The sequence below is a fragment of the Hydra vulgaris genome, chromosome 04 (assembly GCF_038396675.1).
Source record: "Hydra vulgaris chromosome 04, alternate assembly HydraT2T_AEP".
Taxonomy (NCBI): Eukaryota; Metazoa; Cnidaria; class Hydrozoa; order Anthoathecata; family Hydridae; genus Hydra; species Hydra vulgaris.
In genome coordinates, this window is record NC_088923.1 from 40,338,743 (window position 1) to 40,360,000 (window position 21,258).

The following is a 21,258-nucleotide window of genomic DNA, read 5'->3' on the forward strand; positions in this document are numbered from 1 at the left end:
GAAAGAATTTATTTCAAAATATAACTATTGCAAGTTAGTATAAAAAAGGAATAAAATGCCAAGCAGCAAAATACTACATAGAAATTTACGACTAATCAATTTTTACATTTCGTGTTGTGTTTAACACATTTTTTTTTGTTTCTGTAACCAAAGGAATGTTTGAGTACACAAACCAGTTATATGCATGTATGCATATATGTTTGTATTCATGTCTATATACACATATATATATATATATATATATATATATATATATATATATATATATATATATATATATATATATATATATATAAACTAATTAAGAAACAGGGCCCACTTCAAACTTGATAGAAGCCATCCAATATTTTGCTAAATAATCTCATCAAACTAATCGCTGAGTACGTAAACAAAGCTCATTGGAAAAACGCCATTGCGATGCGGTTCTCCTTCAACTTCACCATACTATAATAAAGAAAGCATTATTTAACCCAAATTAACAATAAAACATTATATTATCGCAATGTAAACAAAAGGAGTAAAAAAAAAAAAAAAAATCAAAATTTAGTAATATTTTATTTTTGTGTTCTAGCAGCCTAAAAGCATTCATCTAATAAATAACAAATCAATATTGAACTATATAAATATAGATTACCATGATATATTATTAGTGTTATATCCAATCACTATAACTATCATTATATCCAATATATAAGACACATCAATCAACCAATTAATAGAATTAAAAACGAACACGTTTGCAGCATAAAAATACTAATACTGAACTTGGAATACTCATTTCGTACATATTTTTATCAGTATTAACTATTATTGTTTAATAATTACTATGATATTATTTATAATCAGTACATTTTAAAACTTCATTTAAGATATGCATCAAAGTGTACATATATCATTTGATATAGCCGTAGGCGCAGCAGAGTTTACATACATTAATAAATAAAGCCATAAACTTAATGGAGTCTACATACATTATTCGAGGGTTTGGTTTGGATTGGCATTTTTTAAGGTGGCTCAACCCCATTACTACTAAATCCTTTAAATATTAAAATAATTTCTCCAAACTAGGTTCAGTGTTGGCAGATTAAATAACAAAAAAAATTTTGATCCAAACTTTTAAAAATTGGTTCAAAAAAAAATTCTGCGTCAGCATAAGTCCTAAATAAGTTAAAAACTTCCAGCATTCAAAAACATCAAGCTTCAAGCTCTAAGTGTCTGTAAGCAGTATTTGAACTCAATTTTTACTGCATGTAGATAAAGTAATATAGGAGGGTCTGAACTAAAATCTTACTTCAAAACATTACCATTCTATAGTGACTGACAACTCTATTTGAGCATTAAAGAATCTGGATATTAGAAAAATACAACTACACAAGATCTGTTTGCTCTATATAGTTGTTTTTAGTTCAGGACCTAATTCCAATATTGAAGATAGTTAAAGATAGTGCTGTGAAAATTTCAATATTGAAGATAGTGCTGTGAAAATTTCAAGTAAATAGGTCGAATAAAAGTTTGAAAAATTTATTTCTGAGAAAAATTAAAAAGACTTGTAGACAAGGTAGAACAACCAGAGATTGGATCATATAGATCAAATTAAGACTTTTGGGGAATATTATAGGCAGACGAAACAAGGTACCATTGCTAAGGATAAAAAAGTTCACCATTGCCCATAAAAAGCGCGAATTTCTTTATCAAGAAACATATAATTTACCACAAATTATATACTTTTGGATTTTCAAAATTTTCAAAAATTTTTTTTTAGACATTTATACAGTTCTTTTTTTCTAGCAAGTTGATAGTTAATAAAATTTGAATAGTTTGACCATCAAGAAATAAATATTACTTATTTAAATTGTTTTTTTGCATACTAGCAAAACACTGCTAACATATACCTATTTCATTCAAGTTTTTTCTCTGCTTACACTGTCGGTAATTAATTTCATAATTATTTGCCGGTACTGTCCACTATTTACCGCTTCTCTTTTGAAAACTGAAATTTCAAAAAATTTTAATAAAAAAACTAAATTTTTTCAAGACGGCTATTACAAAAATGATATATAATTAGGATAAAATAACGAAAATTTAAAAATTAATAAAAATAATAAATTTTTATATATATGTTATTTTTGAATGGGTGTTTTGTAAAAAAGCTTTGTACTAAATCCTGACAAATCGTTTTCGACGTAATCCAGAGTGATAAAAATGGGTCTGAATATATAAGAGTTAACAGAAAGTGGTTGTGTTGCCAGAAAGTATTTTTGATTGGTTATGATAGGTAGCTGAGCTTAAATCTGTGACAGCTTGGGCTTGCAGTGGCTTGTGAATTATAACTCAAATAAAATGCACCAAAATTTGGTGGAATATTGTTGATATGACGAGTGGAATGATATAAGTGGCAATACTCTATTCGAGGCCTTTACATTACATCTTAAACAAATTATTATTCACTACAGACTTTTCATGGAAACCTTATATACAATCCATTGCAAAGTTAGCATCTGGTAAGGCTACCTCTCTTTACTGTACTCGACATTTCTTTACTCCTAATTCCATCCTTTATTCCATCCTCTACTAATCTCTTTTCCATCCTTGATGAAAGACTGTTACCATATTTGGAGTGGTTCTTCAAATAATGCCCATTCTATAGACAAGATCCAAAAAATACTGTAAATGTAGTTAAACCTGCTCTGCTAAGCTTAAGCCACTATCTCATTGTCATAAGGTTACACCTCTTTCTTTTCTACAAATGCTATAATGGTCACTGCTGAAGCAAACTATCATCTCTTCTTTCATCAATCAAACTCAATTTTGTGTGACTCGTCATTTAGAAAAGTCGAACCCTATTGCTATATATGTTCATTTATGTTAAAAAAAAACTTTTCTTTATCTATTTTTATTCTTCCAACATCAATACTTTTTGAAACTCTCTCCCATCTTCATTTTTTCCTGACTCAAAAAATATACATTTTTCTTTCACTGTAACGATATTCTTTATTTTCTGGTAACTCCCAACTTAAAGTGTTGAAGAAATTAGTTAAAAAACAACAACAACAAAAAACAACAGAACAGTGGTTTAATACCATTAGCAGAATTGAACCATGCACGTGATACAGACCTTGGTACTTATTTTTAATGCTAACATTTTAGCAAATATGTAAAAGATTTAATTTTTTATAAATTGTTTTCATTACACAATTTTATTTTTATTTTTTTATTTCTCTGGTAACATCTGTTCTTATTATATACAAAAAATGTCAAATGTTTTATGGCCAAATCCTACTTTTGTAACAAATTATCCATATGTGTGCAAAGGGGAAGGCATCATTTTAGTCATAAAGGTTAATATAATCAGTGATTTTACTGTGTAAATATTTTATGGAGGCCCTACGGTCCCATCTTAAGATATCATTTTATTTTGGGTCAATATTTCAGGCTGTCAGTATGTGGAAATAAAAAACTGTTAATGTTTACTTAATCTTAATAAACAACAAAGGAATTTATTACAAATATAAAAACAAATATTTAACTGTTATTAATTAATAAAATTAAAAAAAGTAAGAAGAAGAAAGAAAAAATATTTGTATCATTTAATAATGAACAACAACTTTTTATTTGAATCAGTATCAAATAAATCAGCAAAAATTTATGCTTACACATTAATATGGGTCACAAATCAGCAAAAATTTAAGTTTACTTACCCACCAATCTGGGTCAGCTTCCTTAATCATTATAATTACTTCCCCTTCTACAAAAGATAATTCATCATCATGATCAGCATCACAGTCATACAATGCTTTTGCACGACGGAATTTTGTCTTGCTTTCCTAGAAACATTAGAATACATGTTATATAATATATTTCGTATACTCCTGCAATACGAAAATGCAAGCATTTTCAAAGAATTTTCAAGTTTTTAAGATATTTTTGGCTTTCAAGCTTAATTCTGGTTTCACACTAAATTGTTCTCTGTGGTTTCACATTGTTTTTGTTTCATTCAAATTTTTCTTTATAAACAACCCAGAAAGTTTTAATTCTGTAAAATTCTGTAAAAAACTTAAATTCTGTATACTGCGGTTGTTAGAGTACAACTAAAATAATTTTATCAAAATTTTTAATAAAATAATGCCGATTGCATTATTATTATTATTATTATTACTATTATTTATTACTTGCATATACCCTAAATGCACTTTTGACACAAACACATTTGTAGATTTGTAAATGTTGAATTGGTACTTAGTTTTTCAATGATAGCCTTGGTACAGGGTGTTATAGTGGTAGCCTAAAGTATATTCTCCATTTATATTATTTTGTTAATTTCTACACTGAAAAGTTTTTTGAGCATTGTGTGTTTTCATATTGCATTTAAATGTGACAAAAGATTTTGTCATTTAAAATCAGTTTGAACTTATGAAAGCATATCTGACATTATTCCTAATAACTTAAAGCATTTTGCCTTATTTAGTTTTTTTTTTTTTTTTTTTTTTTTTTTAAACATAATGGAAGAGGATTAAACCAGGAAGTTAAATCCTCTTTCATGGTTTCTTTCATACCAATCTTATTTATTTGACTAAAGCCAACATTAGACCTCAGACCTTTTGGTTCTGAGCTAAAATTATAACCACTGTGCCACATATTTTATGACAGGTAATCATATAAGCAATTATTTCTTCTAACACAAAAAATTTTATTTTTCTACTTCATCCACTTTCATTTCTTAAACACAATTTAAAAATCATATAGATAAAAAATTTAGCTTTGGGAGATCAATAAATGTTATACTATAGTATAGTATGCAAAATATGGAATTTTTAAGACAAAGTTAAAAAAAAATTTTTAAAGTTAAAAACTAAATTTTTTTACCAATTTTATTTACTAGAAGTTTAAAAGTGAAATGTGCAGAATCTATAATTTGCAGAATGTACAAATATTATTTTAGTTGAAATTTACCTTGTTTTGCGATGTCAGAACAGTTTTTGAGGGAGAACTTAATTGAGGTTCTGGCACAACTGGGACATCTTGTTGAATGGGTCGATGGGTTATGGATCCTGAAACTAAAATTTTCTTTTAGTTAAAAAATTTCAAAATAAACAACTTTTTTTATGCATTAAAAAAGTTAATAATAAAAAAGTTTTTTTATGCATAAAAAAAAAAGTCAAAAACTGAGCTGAATAACCTGTAACATTGTTTTCTGATTTTCCTTTTGGACGCGGCGGAGGTAGTGGCGGCGCACATGGGTCACTAGGAAATTATCATTTTTTAAATAATACATAATTTGAGATCACAAACAAAATGAATAAAGGCATGCAAAGAAATTGAAATAAACAGTTCTTACACTGGTATATCGGATATAAAGGCATTGTTCAAAGAATCAGCTACTGAGTTTCTATGCACTTTTGCTTGTTGTTCAGCATTAAACAAAACATTTCCATCAGATACATTTCTGTTGTGCCCACTTTTAATTGGTGTAGGCGGAGGAGGACGATCAGGTCGAGGAAGCATTTGATCGATTGCACTGCCTCTTGGAATAAAAGATGAAGTACGAGTTGGTGGAGTTGGAGGACCAATACTGAAATAATTATTGTAACAATATATATTTATAAAAGATTACAGGAAAAAAAAAAAAAAAAGACTAAACTAATAATAACAAAACAAAGTATATACAAAATAATACAAACTACATAACAAAGTTATGCAAACTATAAAACAAAAATAGTATAAACAAAGTAATAGTATATACAAAATGCAAATAGCATAATCATAAAACAAAGAATAAAAAATTAAAATGACCTCTTCTCTATAACTTTTGTAACTGCCGATTTAGGTGCAAATGTATTTAATACAGGTACATTTGAAGATAATGTAGAAAGAGACTCCGTGGTTGGTGCTGTCTTGGTACTTTTCCTTGCTGGAGGAGGAGGAACAAGCTTATCAGATGGTAAAACCTTGAAGACCATCAAAATATTTTATGTGTGTAAACAATTGAAGAGATATATACATATACAAATTTACACTTAATTGGATTAACAATTAAAAGGGACTTACACAAACTTATGTGTGTAAAGAATTGAAGGGACTTATACATATATACATGTGTAAAAAATTGAAGGGACTTATAAATATACTTTAGTATTTATATAAGCCCATTTAATTGTTTACATGTGTGTAAACAATTAAAAGGACTTATATAAATACTAAATGCATAAAAAAAAAAAAGAAAAAAAAAAGTACTTGTATTGCTGAAGGAAGAGCTACACTATGTCTCATCGACTGTCCTGATGATGTCACACTTGTAGCAGGTGTAGGATAACCAGTTGTTTTTAAACCACTTCGTGGTGTTGATTGTGAACGCAAAATCGGCCCTAGTGCAGTAGTGTTAGGGGAAGATAAAGCTGATGATACCTAGATATGAATCTATTTGAATCACATTTATTCTAACTATTACTTAAAATGCGTTTGTCAAAAAAATAGAACAGACTGTGTGTCAACAACTCACATCACTTTTTAGTTCTTGCTTCAACTCATAAATATCAAGTGGTGTAGAATAGATATCTTCTGTCTGTAAAAAGTTATTCAATTAAAATTTTGTAAATGTGTAGTACTATATAAAATTTTAAAAAATAAATGTACCTCACTAATACCCCAATCTATTTTTACATGTTCACATTTACTTGTTTGACCTTCTTTTGCCTCTTGCAACTATATTCGTATATAAAATTCATTATTTTTGAAATTATTGTTATTACATTAATAGATTTATGAGAAAATTGAAACTAGTAAATACCAATTGAATAATTTCTGAATTATTTTTCTCTTGTGCAATAACCAATGCTGTCTTTCCTGCTTTATTTGCTAAAATTAAAAATTACTATTATTAGAATTATAATATTACCAATATTACCATAAAAGTTGTAAATTTTGAAATAATGTATTATATTTAGCAGCTTCCTATGAGTATGTATATATGTATGTATGCATGTATGTATCTATGTATGTATGTACAGTCAGGGCCAAAAAAAACCAGTGGAGATTTTAGAAAAATATACTTTTAAGAAAAATATACTTTTAATAAGTTTTGAATAAATTTCACTGAAGTTTAAAACCATATGTCCACTTTTTAAACACATTTATTTTAGTTTCTTTTATCCTATTGTTTACATTAAAAATGAGTTTTATATTGCATCAATGTTTATTTATTTTTTTCCCAACAGTTTCCTTTTTAGACTTATTCCATAATAATGGTTAAATAACTATAAATATTAGGCATTTTATTATTTTCAATAAAATAAATATGTAAACTGGATGTAGATAGGATTAATCTAAACCTTGCCCTCTATATTTAAAAAATCTTATTTGTATTCATTAATGATGCAATATGCTACTTTTTTTACTTTTCAGATAAGATATATAAATATATAACTAATAAATAAAAAAGATTCTAAACAATGTCAATTAAACAAGAATTATTGAGATAACATCATTTGAAATGACTCAGAGATAAATCACTATATTTCTAAAGATTAGATAAAATTAGAAACTGGTACTACCAACATCCCAAAAAAACCATTAATTTGTCGTTTGCATGGCTTCAATGGTGCAGTGAACATAAAGATTGGACTATTGCCCAATGAAGACAAGTTGTTTGGTAAGATAAATCTCCTTTTGGCTTTAGATGCACTTGAAGATTCCCTGTTTGGAGACGCAGTAATGAAAAGTATCTGAGTGTATTAAGGCCACTGTTAAACATCAAAAGAAGATAAATATAAAGGGGTGCTTTGCTGTACATGCTAGGGGAAGAATTCACAAAATTAAAGACATTATGGATCAATACCAGTACCTAAAGGTCCTTGTTTATTGTGCAAAGCCAAATTGATTGAAATTATTTCCAGATGTTATCTTATCTATTTCAACAACATAATAATTTTAAGTACACAGCGAAACATAACAAAGCATATGTTAAAAAAACATGCTAACCTTGGACTGATGGCCTAGTCAATCACCTGATCTATATCTAACTGAAAACGGATGTTCAATACTCAAAGATTAAATTAAAAAAAGAAACTGTAATGATGAAGCTTGTCTTTTCAATTGAGTTGAAGAGGCATGAAATAGTTTAGAACCATTGTTATTAATAAAACTTGTTAATAGTATACCTCAGAAAATCAAAACAGTCCTTGCTGTAAAAGGTGTGATGGCCAAGCAATTATTTAGTAAATTTCTATGAAAAAGATTTGATAAGATAATAACTATTTTGAATTATATATGCTGGTAATACTTTTTTATTTGTTAAAGCAACATTACATTACAAAAGTGTTTTTTAATGGTGTGACATTGGCATTGAGTTTCTTCAAAAAACAATTTGGTGCTCTTTCTTTTTTTTTTAATATAAATACATATTTAATTGATACTAGTGTATAAGCATGCTTTTATTTATTGACACTTGAAATAAAATTATTTGTTAAATGTTTTTAAAGTTTCTAATTAAATAGTTTATTCAATTTTATAAAATTTTTAAGTAAAATTAAATAAATTATTTAATTTTATTAAATAGTTTATTTAATTTTACTTAAAAATTTTGTAAAAAAAAAAAAAAAAATTCTTGGCTGGTTTATTTTTGGCCCTGACTATGTATGCATGTATGTATGTATGTATGTATGTATGTATGTATGTATGTATGTATGTATGTATGTATGTATGTATGTATGTATGTATGCATGTATGTATGTATGTATGCACATATAACTATAAGAACATACTTAGAGTATAAATATATTTGTTTTAAAAGTATATATTTTTAGAGTATAAAGGAATGGTTACTGAAAAAGTATGCAACTTGTGTAAATGACAATTTACACAAGATTGAGTCTTGATTGATGGAACAAGAAATGATAGATTGAGCAGCAACCATGGTAGCTTAAGCAGTGTAACCATGGCAGCAATTGTAGAAAAGAAAAGAAAAAAAAGCAACCTTTTTACAATGATAGAGAAGCTCAAGCTGGGGCAGCTTGATCTAACTACATTAACAATGCATATTTTGGCTAAAAGAGAAATAGCATAATTAAAAGAACCAGCTCAAACTTGACAACAGTGTATTCATACCAGGACAAATAAAAAATTTACAATGGATAAAATTTGAAGAAAGAAAATGGCAAGCACAATAAGAGAACCAGGTGCTAATTTTACAATAGATTGTGTATATGGTTTCCATGGGTCAGTAGTGAAAGATATGGCAATACTTTATGTCTATTTTACGTACACGTAAAGTGTTGTATATGCCAATATAAAATTATGAATATTCCAATAAATTCTAGAAGTAAGTAATTAAGTTTTGTTTGGGTTAAAACTCAGCCATTGCAGGCCCTAAGCTGTCACACAAAATAAATCACATTTAGGATCAACTGCCTGTTACACATTCGAAAAACAATATCTTTTTGAATGCTTGACTAATTGTAACTAATCTTGTCAAGACTTATGTTATGGAGTTGTTTTATCAGAGACAACTCCAGTTTTGACCTCAATTAGGGACCCATCTGATTTCTAAAAGTTTTGAGCAACACCAAATATTTTTGCTCTAAAACTTTTTGAATCCAGTATAATTTTATACAAAACATTTAGGGGTTGAGAGCAGACATTTTCAAATAATATATTTTTAAGTATATATATATATATATATATATATATATATATATATATATATATATATATATATATATAATATATATATATATATATATATATATATATATATATATATATATATATATATATATATGTATATATATATATAAGGGTGGAAGTCCTTACGGTCTTATCACAGAGCACCGCGGGAGAGCATTTAACAGGAAGTTTACGCCTCCTTCTGTACCAATGTTGCTTGTTGGGCTAGAGCTGGCGTCGAACCTAGGACCTCTGGGTTCTGAGCCAGAACTCTAACCACTGCGCCACGGCTGCTCAAATATATATACATATATATATATATATATATATATATATATATATATATATATATATATATATATATATATATATATATATATATATATATATATATATATATATATATATATATATGTATATATATATATGTGTATACTACTGTGATCAAAAAGTAAGGTGAATTTTTTTATAAAATGAAAAATCTTTATTTATTCTTCCAAATCTGTATCGTCCTACTCAAAATAATCCCCCCCGGCCCCAATGCACTTTTGCCAACGTTTTTTCCAGTCTTCGAAGCATGCCGAAAAGTCCTCGGTAGGGATAGCCTTCAATGCGCGTGCCGATTCACGTTGGATCTCTTCAATGGACTCAAAACGATTTCCCTGAGTGGTCTCTTGAGCTTTGGGAACAGCCAGAAGTCACACGGTGCTAAGTCGGGCGAATACAGTGGTTGTGGAGCAACATGGGTAGAGTTTTTGGCGAAAAACTCATGAAGAACCAGTGCTGTGTGCGAAGGCGCATTATCGTGGTGCAAAATCCAAGAGTTATTGGCCCATAATTCCGGTCTCTTTTTGCGAATAGCTTCACGCAAACATCGCATAACGCTTAAATAATATTCCTTGTTGACAGTTTGGCCAGTTGGAAGGAATTCGTAGTGCACGACACCACAATAATCAAAGAAAACAGTCAACATGACCTTGATTTTTGAGCGACTTTGACGTGGTTGCTTCGGTCTCGGCTCGCCTTTTTCACGGTATTCACTCGATTGGTCGGTTGTTTCAGGGTCGTATGCGTAGACCCAAGTCTCATCGCCAGTAATAATTTGTTTGTAGACGTCTTGATAGTCAGAAAGCATTGCTTCACACGTTTTAACGCGACGCTCTTTTTCAAAGAAATTGAGAAATTTCAGCACCAAGTGTGATTTGAGTCTTCTGAGGCCCAAATGATCCTTCAAAATCGCTTGCACCGACCCAAATGATATTCCAACCATGTCAACAAGGTCTCGAATGGTTAACCGACGAATTGCAAGCACCAATTCTTTGATTTTGTTGATGTGGCGATCATCAATCGAAGTCGATGGTCGTCCGGAGCGTTCCAAGTCATCAACACGCTCTCGGCCTTCTTTGAAGTCTTTGTACCACTTGTAAACATTTTTTTGAGACATAGTCTCTTCACCGAAGGCCTTTTGCAACATTCGATACATTTCAGCAGCAGAAATATCATTCCGCAAACAAAATTTAATAGCACTTCTTTGCTCAACAAAATTAAACATCGTGAAAATCGCCGAATGCACTTTTGGTACTTCAGAAACAAGCGTAAACAAAAAAAAATAATTATGAGTTTGACATGTAATTTGGCGCAAATGTTAATGACATTCCTACCAACTTAAAAATAAAAAAGATTGGACGATTCGAATAAGGCGGGAAGTTTAAATTAAAAATTCACCTTACTTTTTGATCACAGTAGTATATATATATATGTATATATATATGTCTATAATAATATATATGTTTATATATATATATATGTAAATATATATGTATATATATATATCTATACATATATATATATGTATATATATATATGTATATATATACATATATATATACATATATATATGTATATATATACATATATATATATATGTATATATATACATATATATATGTATATATATACATATAAATATGTATAAATATACATATAAATATATGTATACATATAAATATATATATATATATATATGTATACATACATGTATGTATATATATATACATATATATATATATATATATATATATATATATATATATATATATATATATATATATATATATATATAGAGAGAGAGAGAGAGAGAGAGAGAGAGAGAGAGAGAGAGAGAGATTAAGAGAGAGACTCACAGCTATGTAAAAATATTAGAATCAACTCCAACTTTTAGTTTAGGTACTACTATTCTACTGTGAGATTTTTTGCTGTGAATAGTGATTCACAGCTCAAAATCTCACTTTTGAAAAATTTTATAAAACATCTATATTTGCCCTTGCGGCTCACAAGCTAAACAATAAACTTTTATGAAACATAATATCGAGCAGAAAAAGCTCAACGGTCTGGGATTTAACAACAGTGTTGACTAGCATTTTCTATTGATCATTAGAGACAACCAAGTTTGCTGAATAAAGAAAGTAGCTTCAAGGTAAACTAGAGCAACATAAAACCAGGGTTTCTGCTAGATGTGTAAGGGTTCCTTGCTTATAATCAGGTTTCGTGTCTTGTCTACCAAGTATGTATATATATTGAAGTAACATAAAAAAGCAAATATTTTAGTGATAGAAAAATTTACTTGGATTTATTTACTTATCTCATTTTTAGTTAAAAATGACACTTTTACACAGTTAAATTAAAAACTTTTTTAATAAAATGACTCTAATATTTTAAAACTTTGCTCTATTTGAGATTTATGCTGATCAAATTTTTTTAATATTAGGGGCCATTAGGTAATTATGGGTCTTAAAGCATACTTAAAAACATTTATTATTTGGAAAATTTTCACATTTTAAGTTATTAATTATATAGAACACACTTAAATAAATGCTAAAACATTTTTTGAATTGTTGGTTTTTAAATAGATCCAATTCCAGTTCAAGTTCCAATTCAAGTTCCAGCTCGAGGTTTTATTTATGTTAAAATTTCTGACTCAAACTCTAGCAATTCCAGAATTTTTATTCACTAATTATTAATTTTTTTATTGTCATCTAATTTTCTAGTCATTACTTTAATTTTTAATTATTTAAATTACTGTTAAAGCAAAACTATATGGATTTATAAAACTATATTTTTATATGGATTTTTGTCGATATAAATGTACTTTTTTATAAAAATACTGTTCTTATTCAGAATACAGGTTGCTTTGATTGAAACAAAATGGTGCATTGATAAATAAGAGACAATATTATAATATACTTTTACTTGCTTTTGTTTAAAAATATTATAATATACTATTACTTTTGTTCAAAAAGCAAACAGGCTCAAATAAACCTTTTTATTACAGTAAACAAAAATTAACATTTAAATATTTATATAAATTTTTTCAAATTTTATATATATTTTGGTGGTAAAAAATAAGCCTAAATAATATCATTATCAGAGGCAGAGTAAAATAGCTGACAACCATAAAACCAAGAAACATAGATTAAAGTAGCTAACAGACAAAATTAGATGGCCAAAGGAGAGAGTAAAGCAGCAGACAGGCATAGAATTAAGTGGTAAACAAACACAGAGTAAAGTAGCTGATAGGAACAGATTTAATGGGTGAATAAAATGTCAAAATGAGGTAAATATTAACTAAACATAAAAGTTAAACTCTTAGGGCTTCATCATCGCCTTTTTCTTATTACATTTTTATTTGTCTTGAATTTTTTTTTCAAGTCAACATAACAACAATTAAGCATTAACTAGCAGAAAACAAAATTCTAGGAATATTGTAAATATAAAATTCAAGGAATATTGATTTTGATAAAACCAAGTATTAGTTTACTTACCAACATCCAGTTGTGTTCCAGCTCTAATAAGCAACTTTGTGCACTCAATATTATTGCGAGTTACACTAAGATGAAGCGGAGTATTTCCTAGGTTGTCTTGAATATTAGTATTCTTGCTAAAATAACAATTACTAACAATATAAACTTTTAGAACTAATAAACATTTTTTTTTTAACTTTGTACTTTTTAAATTTTACAATTAATTATTAAAACCTAATGATATGTACACAAAGTGAATAAACATAAAGTGATCGATTGCACATAAACAGTGTCATTACTTAAAAACATTTAAAAAAGTTTAAAATAAATAATCAATAAGATCATTTTGTCACATGTCACATCACTTCATGTCCTATCGTATCACTTCTTGTCATATCACATCACATCATTTTATGTCATATCACTTCACATTACTTTATGTCATATCATGTTACTTCATGCCATGTCACACCATATCACTTCATGCCATTTCAAAATATTTTGCTAGTATGAATTTTGAATAATTTTCTTATCAATTACATTTAATCATTTGATCTTAAATAATTATCTAATGAAATAGAAGTATCTATTAAAATTTATCTTAAAGATTTTTAATGTTAAACTTTTAGACTCCAGTTAACAACTTGTCTAACTAAATGATTTTCACTTGCTATATTATTTTTTATTCAAGTGATTTCCTACGAAACATTAATTATTCTAATAAGACTCTGCTTTTTTTTATATTTATTTTCCTTAACATGTACAGCCACCACCAATTTTTATAGCAAACTTGTTTATAACTAGCTCATTTTATTTGTAGTTGGTGTTCATGCATTTGGTTTACTAAAAATATTATTCAAATTATTAATTAACTAAAATTAGACTCAAACTTTTTATAAACTGATAAAAAGTTTGTTTCATAATTTTTAACAATGGACATATAGCACATTAAAAACTAACAAGCAGTTTGGAGATTACGACCAATGGATGATGCTAGGAAGATAATTAAAAGTAAGAATGATAAGAGAAGATAAAGTAAATAGAAGTACTTAATAATCAGGTTTAACAAAAATGAACTTTTTGTTGTCATTTATAAAATTTTACTAAAATTATAACTAAGATAAAAAATGAACTTATTAAACAAACATACAACAACAACAAAAAATTACAAACCAGTTTTGAATAATAAAATCCACAATATGAAGTGAAGTCAAATCTTCTGTTTCTATGCAGTAGTGGAGTGCAGTACCGTTGTTTGGCTTTAAAAAAAATAAAAGAAATATCAAAAAGATACAGAATAAAAGAGAAAATATTATAGGTTAACTCCACATAAAATTAGTGTCAAAAACCATGTTTCAAATTTTATGTTAATTGAATTACTATATGATGATAAATATAAAAAAAAAACACACATTTTCCAAATTGGAAAAATTGATGGCTTTAAAAGGAACATATTCTTTATTGGAATAATTAGGATGAATTAATAATAAGACGGCTATAATAAAATAATATACAAAACTTCTACAACTAGTGGAAACTGGAACTAGCCAGAAAATTCCACTAGTAAAGAAGCAAAATGTGATCAAGATAATTATATCAGTGTTTTTAAAACCACAATTTGCAAATAAAGAGATTTTCAAAATTAAAAAATGGCAGTTTTTACAAGCTGTTATTACAAAATCTATGTATAAAAAAAAAAGATTCTTAAGAATTTTTTCATGTATAAGCAAAGAAAGACTCTTAAAATATATTTTACATATGCACTATGTATTACATAACATTTTTGGGTTAAATTAAGACTATTGAAGTAAATATAAATACATGATAGTAGTAGCGAAAATGGTTATCTTAAAAAGAGATCAAATCATGCTAAATATTACAAAAATCAAAAAAATCATAAGGATGCAAAACTCAAGTATCCCTTCACCAATTTAAAGGTATTTACATTTGAAATAGATGCTAAAACAATCAATTTGCTTATAATAATAACAACAATATAATATAAACATTAATATAATAAACTTGTAACTATAAAAAATAAGTCCTTACACAGTCAGCAAGAGATAGAGAAAAATCAACACCTTCTGCATGAAGCTGCAATATTGCTAAAATATCATGATATTCTATAGCTTGCATCAGCTCCTAAATAAAAAAAAATGGTAAAAATATTTTAAATTCTTTATTAAACATTTTATCTTATAAAACTTATAAACATTCAAAATAGACAATTATACATTTTATTTTTATATTTAAAAAACCTTCTAGTAAAACTTTTTTAACTCTTCAATACTATTCAAGCAAAAAAATTTGTTTAAATATTCCAAAAAAAATTTTCTACCAAACATTGACTATTTTTTTTTTAAGTTTTGATTTAATTTAAGACTAGATCAAAACTTATTTTGCACAGAGAGTTATTATAATATTTTTTTTTAGAGAGTTATTATAATATTTTTTTTTGAGGATGTTTATGGCAACAGAAACTTCAATAACATATATTTTCACAAGTCCATGTTAAAAACTATATTAAAAAATCCATGAATAAAAACCAGACCCTCAAGGACAAGAAAAAAAGTATATTTATTGGTATTAGGATTAACATCACAGATTTACTAATTAAATACTTTCATCATTACGAAAAATAAATGACAACAATGATGATAATAATAATGATATTTAAATAAAAAATGCAATATTAAAAAAATAAATAAAATGTCAACATCAGAAAAAAATATACCTCTAGTAATGCTTGAGGAGGATTGCCAGATGCATGTATAAACCGTTTTTGCACATATTTCTGCTGAATAAACTCTTTTCGAGTTTCCCTAAAAAGTAGAAATAAAAAACATTCAACATAGCAACAACTATAGCTCCAGATTGGCTTAAAAAGCTGTGAACTAAAGCAGTCAGCAAAAAAATAAAAGATGGTTTAACATTCCCGACACTTCCAATTTATAACCAAAATGATTAAAAATAACCAAGCACATACTAAACAAAATAAATGTGTTTCAACCAATTCAGTGCCACTTATGATCATATACACATCATATATATTTATGATCATATACACATCATATATACTTATGATCATATACATATCATATATATTTTACATTATGAAATTTAGCTACAAAAAAAATAAATTTCCAACCTCAAATTGTTAGAGGTATTTGATCAGCAAAAATAAAATTGATACAAAGAGGTTACCATAAAACATAGAAATGAGGTAGGTGATTTTTTGCTGATCTCAAAAACTTTTAGGTTGGCAGTTAGGTTAGTTTTGCAGAATAGCGACTCAAAATTCTGAGGGCTGTATAAAATCCAATACTTTAAAACAACAAATAAAACGATGCAATCAATGATGTAAGAAAAAAAGTATAAATGATTATTAAAAACTGTGAATTATGTTTAAAAAATGCACTATAACATTATCAAAGTTCTCAATTATGGATATACAATACAATTTTTAAGCAACACAACAGGACTGTAAAGAAACGTCAAAACACGTTTATACAACCCTTACAACTTTAGCTACAAAAAAAATAAATCTATGGAATGTGTTTTTTTTTAAACAACTTTTTTGCTTAGAAGAATTTTTAAATCGTTGAAAAAAAAGTTATGGAGCTTAATATGTGTTTTCATAACTTTTTTTTCTTTTTTTTTTCCTTCTTTCTTGTGGAATCGCCCATATTTATGCCCATATTAAATAAATATATATATATACACACACACACACACATATATATATATATATATATATATATAATAATAATAATAATAATAATAATAATTAGAGATTAAAGTGCCATTATTTACAACAATCACAACAGTGATGAAGTAATTCAGAAGCACTAAAACAAGTTGGCTATGAGTTTGAAAAAGCGTTTATAAAAAGTTCATATATTAGTCTTTTTTTAAATGTTTCTAAAGAGGTTGAGTTTCGCGTGTTCATAGATAAACCATTCCAAATTCGAGGTGCAGTCATACAAAAAGAATTTGAGCCCAGAGAAGTTTTTTGTTGACGACGTGTAAGTTGACTAATGATCTAGTTTTTTGTTTTGAAGTTCGGACTTCTAGGAGTTCAAATAAATATGCAGGAGATTTAGATAATAAAATTTTATATGTGATAACTGATACCTTATAGATTATTCTTTGATTTATTGGTAACCAATGAAGAGATTTCAGCAATATTTCTGAATTTAAATGAATAGGAGAATGGAAAACTATTCGAGATAAGTTATTTTGAATTCGTTGGAGTTTTTTAATATTTTTTTGATAAGTACCAGATAAAAGACTGTTACAATAGTCAAGCTTAGTGTTAACAATGCCACATGCAATTCAATTTGCAGCTTCTTTAGTCAGACATGGACGAATGTGGCGAAGTGCACGAATATGGTAATTGCAGGATTTAATAGTGTTGTTTATGTGCTTGTCCATAGAGAGTGATGAATCTAGGGTGACGCCAAGGATTTTTACTGAATTTATTGTAGTTAGTGTTGTTCCAGAAATAACAATTATAGTGTTGTTCCAGAAATAACAACTATGTATTGAGATTTGATATTGGGCGTAGATTTGATAAGTCAAATTCTGCTAGTCCTGATTTTTTGGGAATTGGTGTTATTTGAGCAACTTTATATGAGGCTAGGAAAATTCCAGATTTGAATGAGAGGTTAGCAAGGTGAGCTTTCTGATTACCATATGCTGAATTTAGTTTTGCTCTATAGTGATTACATCTGGATTTATGAATTGCTGCTGATGACTCACAGCATGCAATTCTATATAGTTTTTTATCTGATAAGTTTCCAGTTTTTTTATAACAGCGCTCCAGTTTACGACGTCTGATTTTTTTATTCTTGGCATCTGAAGATAACCATTTTTCATCATGTTTACCAGGTCGCATTGAATATTTCCGAATGAGTGCTAAATGATCGAGAACAGTTGTTATATTTGCTCTTATCTGTTCAGCATAATCATCCACATTGTTTTCAGGTGATAAGCAACATGGCATTACTTGCAATTCTTTTATAAAGCATGACAAGTTTAGTTTTCTAAAGTTTCGTTTTGAAAACCAAACAGTTTTACTATTTGAAGGTTGATGATAAAGTGCAACCCGAATCATATAGTGATCTGAAATACCCTCATCAGTTACTTGAATATTGTTGAGTGAAATGTCATTATGTCGATTTATATATATATACATACATACTGGTTTACTTCTCTCAAAAAAGATATCTTATTTGTCCTAGTATTTGAAAACCTAGAAAATCATTTTAATAATGGCTGAAAACCAGATCCAGAGAATAAAATCGATGAAAGAAGGATGTAAAAATGAGAAACAATTATGCAATTTGAGTTATTTTTCCACCTAATCAACTTTTAAGCATTGTAGATCAATTTTCTTTTTCACTAGTAACAACTTATTCAAAGTTTCTTTACTTAAATGCAACAATAACATCATATAATACTTTATTTTATAAAATATCATATTATCAATATTATCATAACAATAAAATCTTATTATTTTAATAAAACTTTTTAAACCAATGTTTGCTTTTTAAAATGTTTCTTATAACAGCTTTACTTTTGATAAAATTAATATTATAATTAAAAGATAAAAAACAAACTTACATGTTACTGGACGAATTCGGTTTAAACTTTGGGTCTAATTCTGCCTCCATGATTTCGTTAAACCCACTGTTCCCAACAGCCCTTGCTAGCTAAAAATGATATTTACTCAAGCATTAAACATTTGAACAAATAATATTCATGCTATTTATAAATATATAAATAAGTAACATTCGCGCTCACCACTTAAGTGGTCTACTGTGTCAGAAGCCTGGTACAGGTAACATAAACTCCAGTAAAACCAATCTATGATTAGATGATTTTACTGATTAAGATTCAATAAAATCACTAAATAAAGTATAAAAATACTTTTTAAGGTATGATGTAAATTGCTCATGGGCAGTGTCCCTTGCGTGCATCGTTAAGGCTACATTGATAACCCTTTTTTACTAATGTGGCATTGTCACAAAGTCATAAGACATTTTGAAACTCAAAATTTCTGATAACTTTGTGACCCCAAACCCCCAATTTTGAACTTCTCACTCATAAAGCAAGCACTCTACCACTACCACATTTACTTATCTTACTCAGATAGTTAACATTATGACTTGTTTTCCAGACAACTCTAATTATTTACCTTCATTCCTTGATTTGTATTTTGTCTCTGACCCTAGATTGTGTTCAGTTTCTCCTTGTTCTTTTTTAGGTGGTCCCGACCATGCAATAATCTCTATACTACTTATAACTATCCTAAAACTGACTGGGATCGTTTTCATGGTTTTCTTTGTGATGTCCTTGGACAATGTTATAGTTCTCTTTGTAATGTCTTTTGTCTGATAAATATGTCTTGTATGTAACCTCCTGGATCTAGACAGATATAAAAGCTTTTATTGCTTCTTGTTAGTTTCAAGTCTCATTCTTGTCCATGGTTTTTACTTGTGCAGCTGCTATTTCTAACCATAACGAAAGAGTAATTTACGATTTTTTTTAGACCATCTAAAATTGGTCTAATTTGTATTAATCATAGATATATTTATCATAGGTATATTTTGGATGTATATTAGAGATCAAAAAGATATCTGCTAGAGCAGATATCTTTAAAGATACTTAAGTTATTAATGTGCTTTGTAATTAGTTAAGTCTGCGCATTTAAAGAGACAACTTTCTTTCTTATATAAAAAAGATTTTACATGCAAACTTTAATTTTCTTTAAAATTAACGGGGCAAGCGTCCTAATAAGCTGCAGATCTGAAAAAAAAAAATTAATAGAAACTTATTAAAGAAAAAAAAATAAACCCCATCCCTGTTTTTTTATTTTTTTATAAAAATTTACAGAAGTTATAAAGTATTGAACATTAACCATTAACTCAAAACAAAGATTTTTATATTTTCTCTTTTTAAAAATTATTGAAATAAAGCGCAATTATTAAAACGGTCTGTGTGGAATAGACTTACCATGACCAGTATTTTAAAAGTCGTGGTAAGTTGTTTGCACATATTTAAGTCATCTCATGTTTTTTGAGTATTTTAAGAGTTATCTTAGTATTTTAATAAAAATTATTGAAATAAAGCGCAATTATTAATACGATCAGTGTGGAACAGACTTACCATGACCAGTATTTTAAGAGTCATGGTAAGTTGTTGCACATATTTAAGTCATCTTGCGTTTTTTTAGTATTTAAAGAGTTTTTTGGACTCAACACAGAACTTGTTTTATATTGTATATTTTTTAATGTTGTTGAATAAATTTAAATAATTCGAACCTATTTGTTTCTTTACTTGTTAAATGCTTTAAAGAACTTTCAAACTTAAAATGAACTTGTCTTATAATATATTTAATATATTGAATATATTTAATATATGTAATATATTATGCATCTATATATACATAATATAATATACATACATAATATATAATGCATAATGCATAATAATAACCATATATATACATAATATATAATGCATCTACTAAAATATACATAATATACAACCTTATACAAAATCTAATACAAACAAAAAGAATGCATCTAATATACATCTAGTATACATCTAAAAACTCGTCTAAAAATTATTGATTCTTATAGCTATAGGATATCTCTTAGATTTTTTAGATGTCCTGTTAATAGACATATTTTGTAAGGAATTATTTTAAAATGCTTCTAAAAGACATCTAGATGTCTTTATTATTATATTGCGTTATATTCTATACAAAATATATGTCTACAAAAGGACATCTAAA

At 27.5% G+C, this 21,258-nt stretch overlaps 1 protein-coding gene across 1 annotated transcript in view; it reads right to left on the bottom strand.

Moving 5' to 3' along the window:
- Nucleotides 1-285: 285 nt before the first annotated feature.
- The window catches only part of LOC101239380 (arf-GAP with SH3 domain, ANK repeat and PH domain-containing protein 1), a 70,171-nt gene continuing 49,198 nt past the window's right edge, over nt 286-21,258 (bottom strand). Inside the window, exons 22-36 of the mRNA XM_065796345.1 lie at nt 19,083-19,171; nt 16,192-16,279; nt 15,507-15,599; nt 14,631-14,716; nt 13,479-13,594; nt 6,785-6,852; nt 6,631-6,699; nt 6,497-6,559; nt 6,232-6,402; nt 5,791-5,945; nt 5,336-5,569; nt 5,177-5,241; nt 4,951-5,054; nt 3,699-3,824; nt 286-444 (exon numbers count right to left, since the gene is read on the bottom strand). Coding sequence (XP_065652417.1) covers nt 370-444; nt 3,699-3,824; nt 4,951-5,054; nt 5,177-5,241; nt 5,336-5,569; nt 5,791-5,945; nt 6,232-6,402; nt 6,497-6,559; nt 6,631-6,699; nt 6,785-6,852; nt 13,479-13,594; nt 14,631-14,716; nt 15,507-15,599; nt 16,192-16,279; nt 19,083-19,171 — 1,602 coding nt within the window. The 3' untranslated portion in view covers nt 286-369. The remainder of the gene's footprint in view (nt 445-3,698; nt 3,825-4,950; nt 5,055-5,176; nt 5,242-5,335; nt 5,570-5,790; nt 5,946-6,231; nt 6,403-6,496; nt 6,560-6,630; nt 6,700-6,784; nt 6,853-13,478; nt 13,595-14,630; nt 14,717-15,506; nt 15,600-16,191; nt 16,280-19,082; nt 19,172-21,258) is intronic.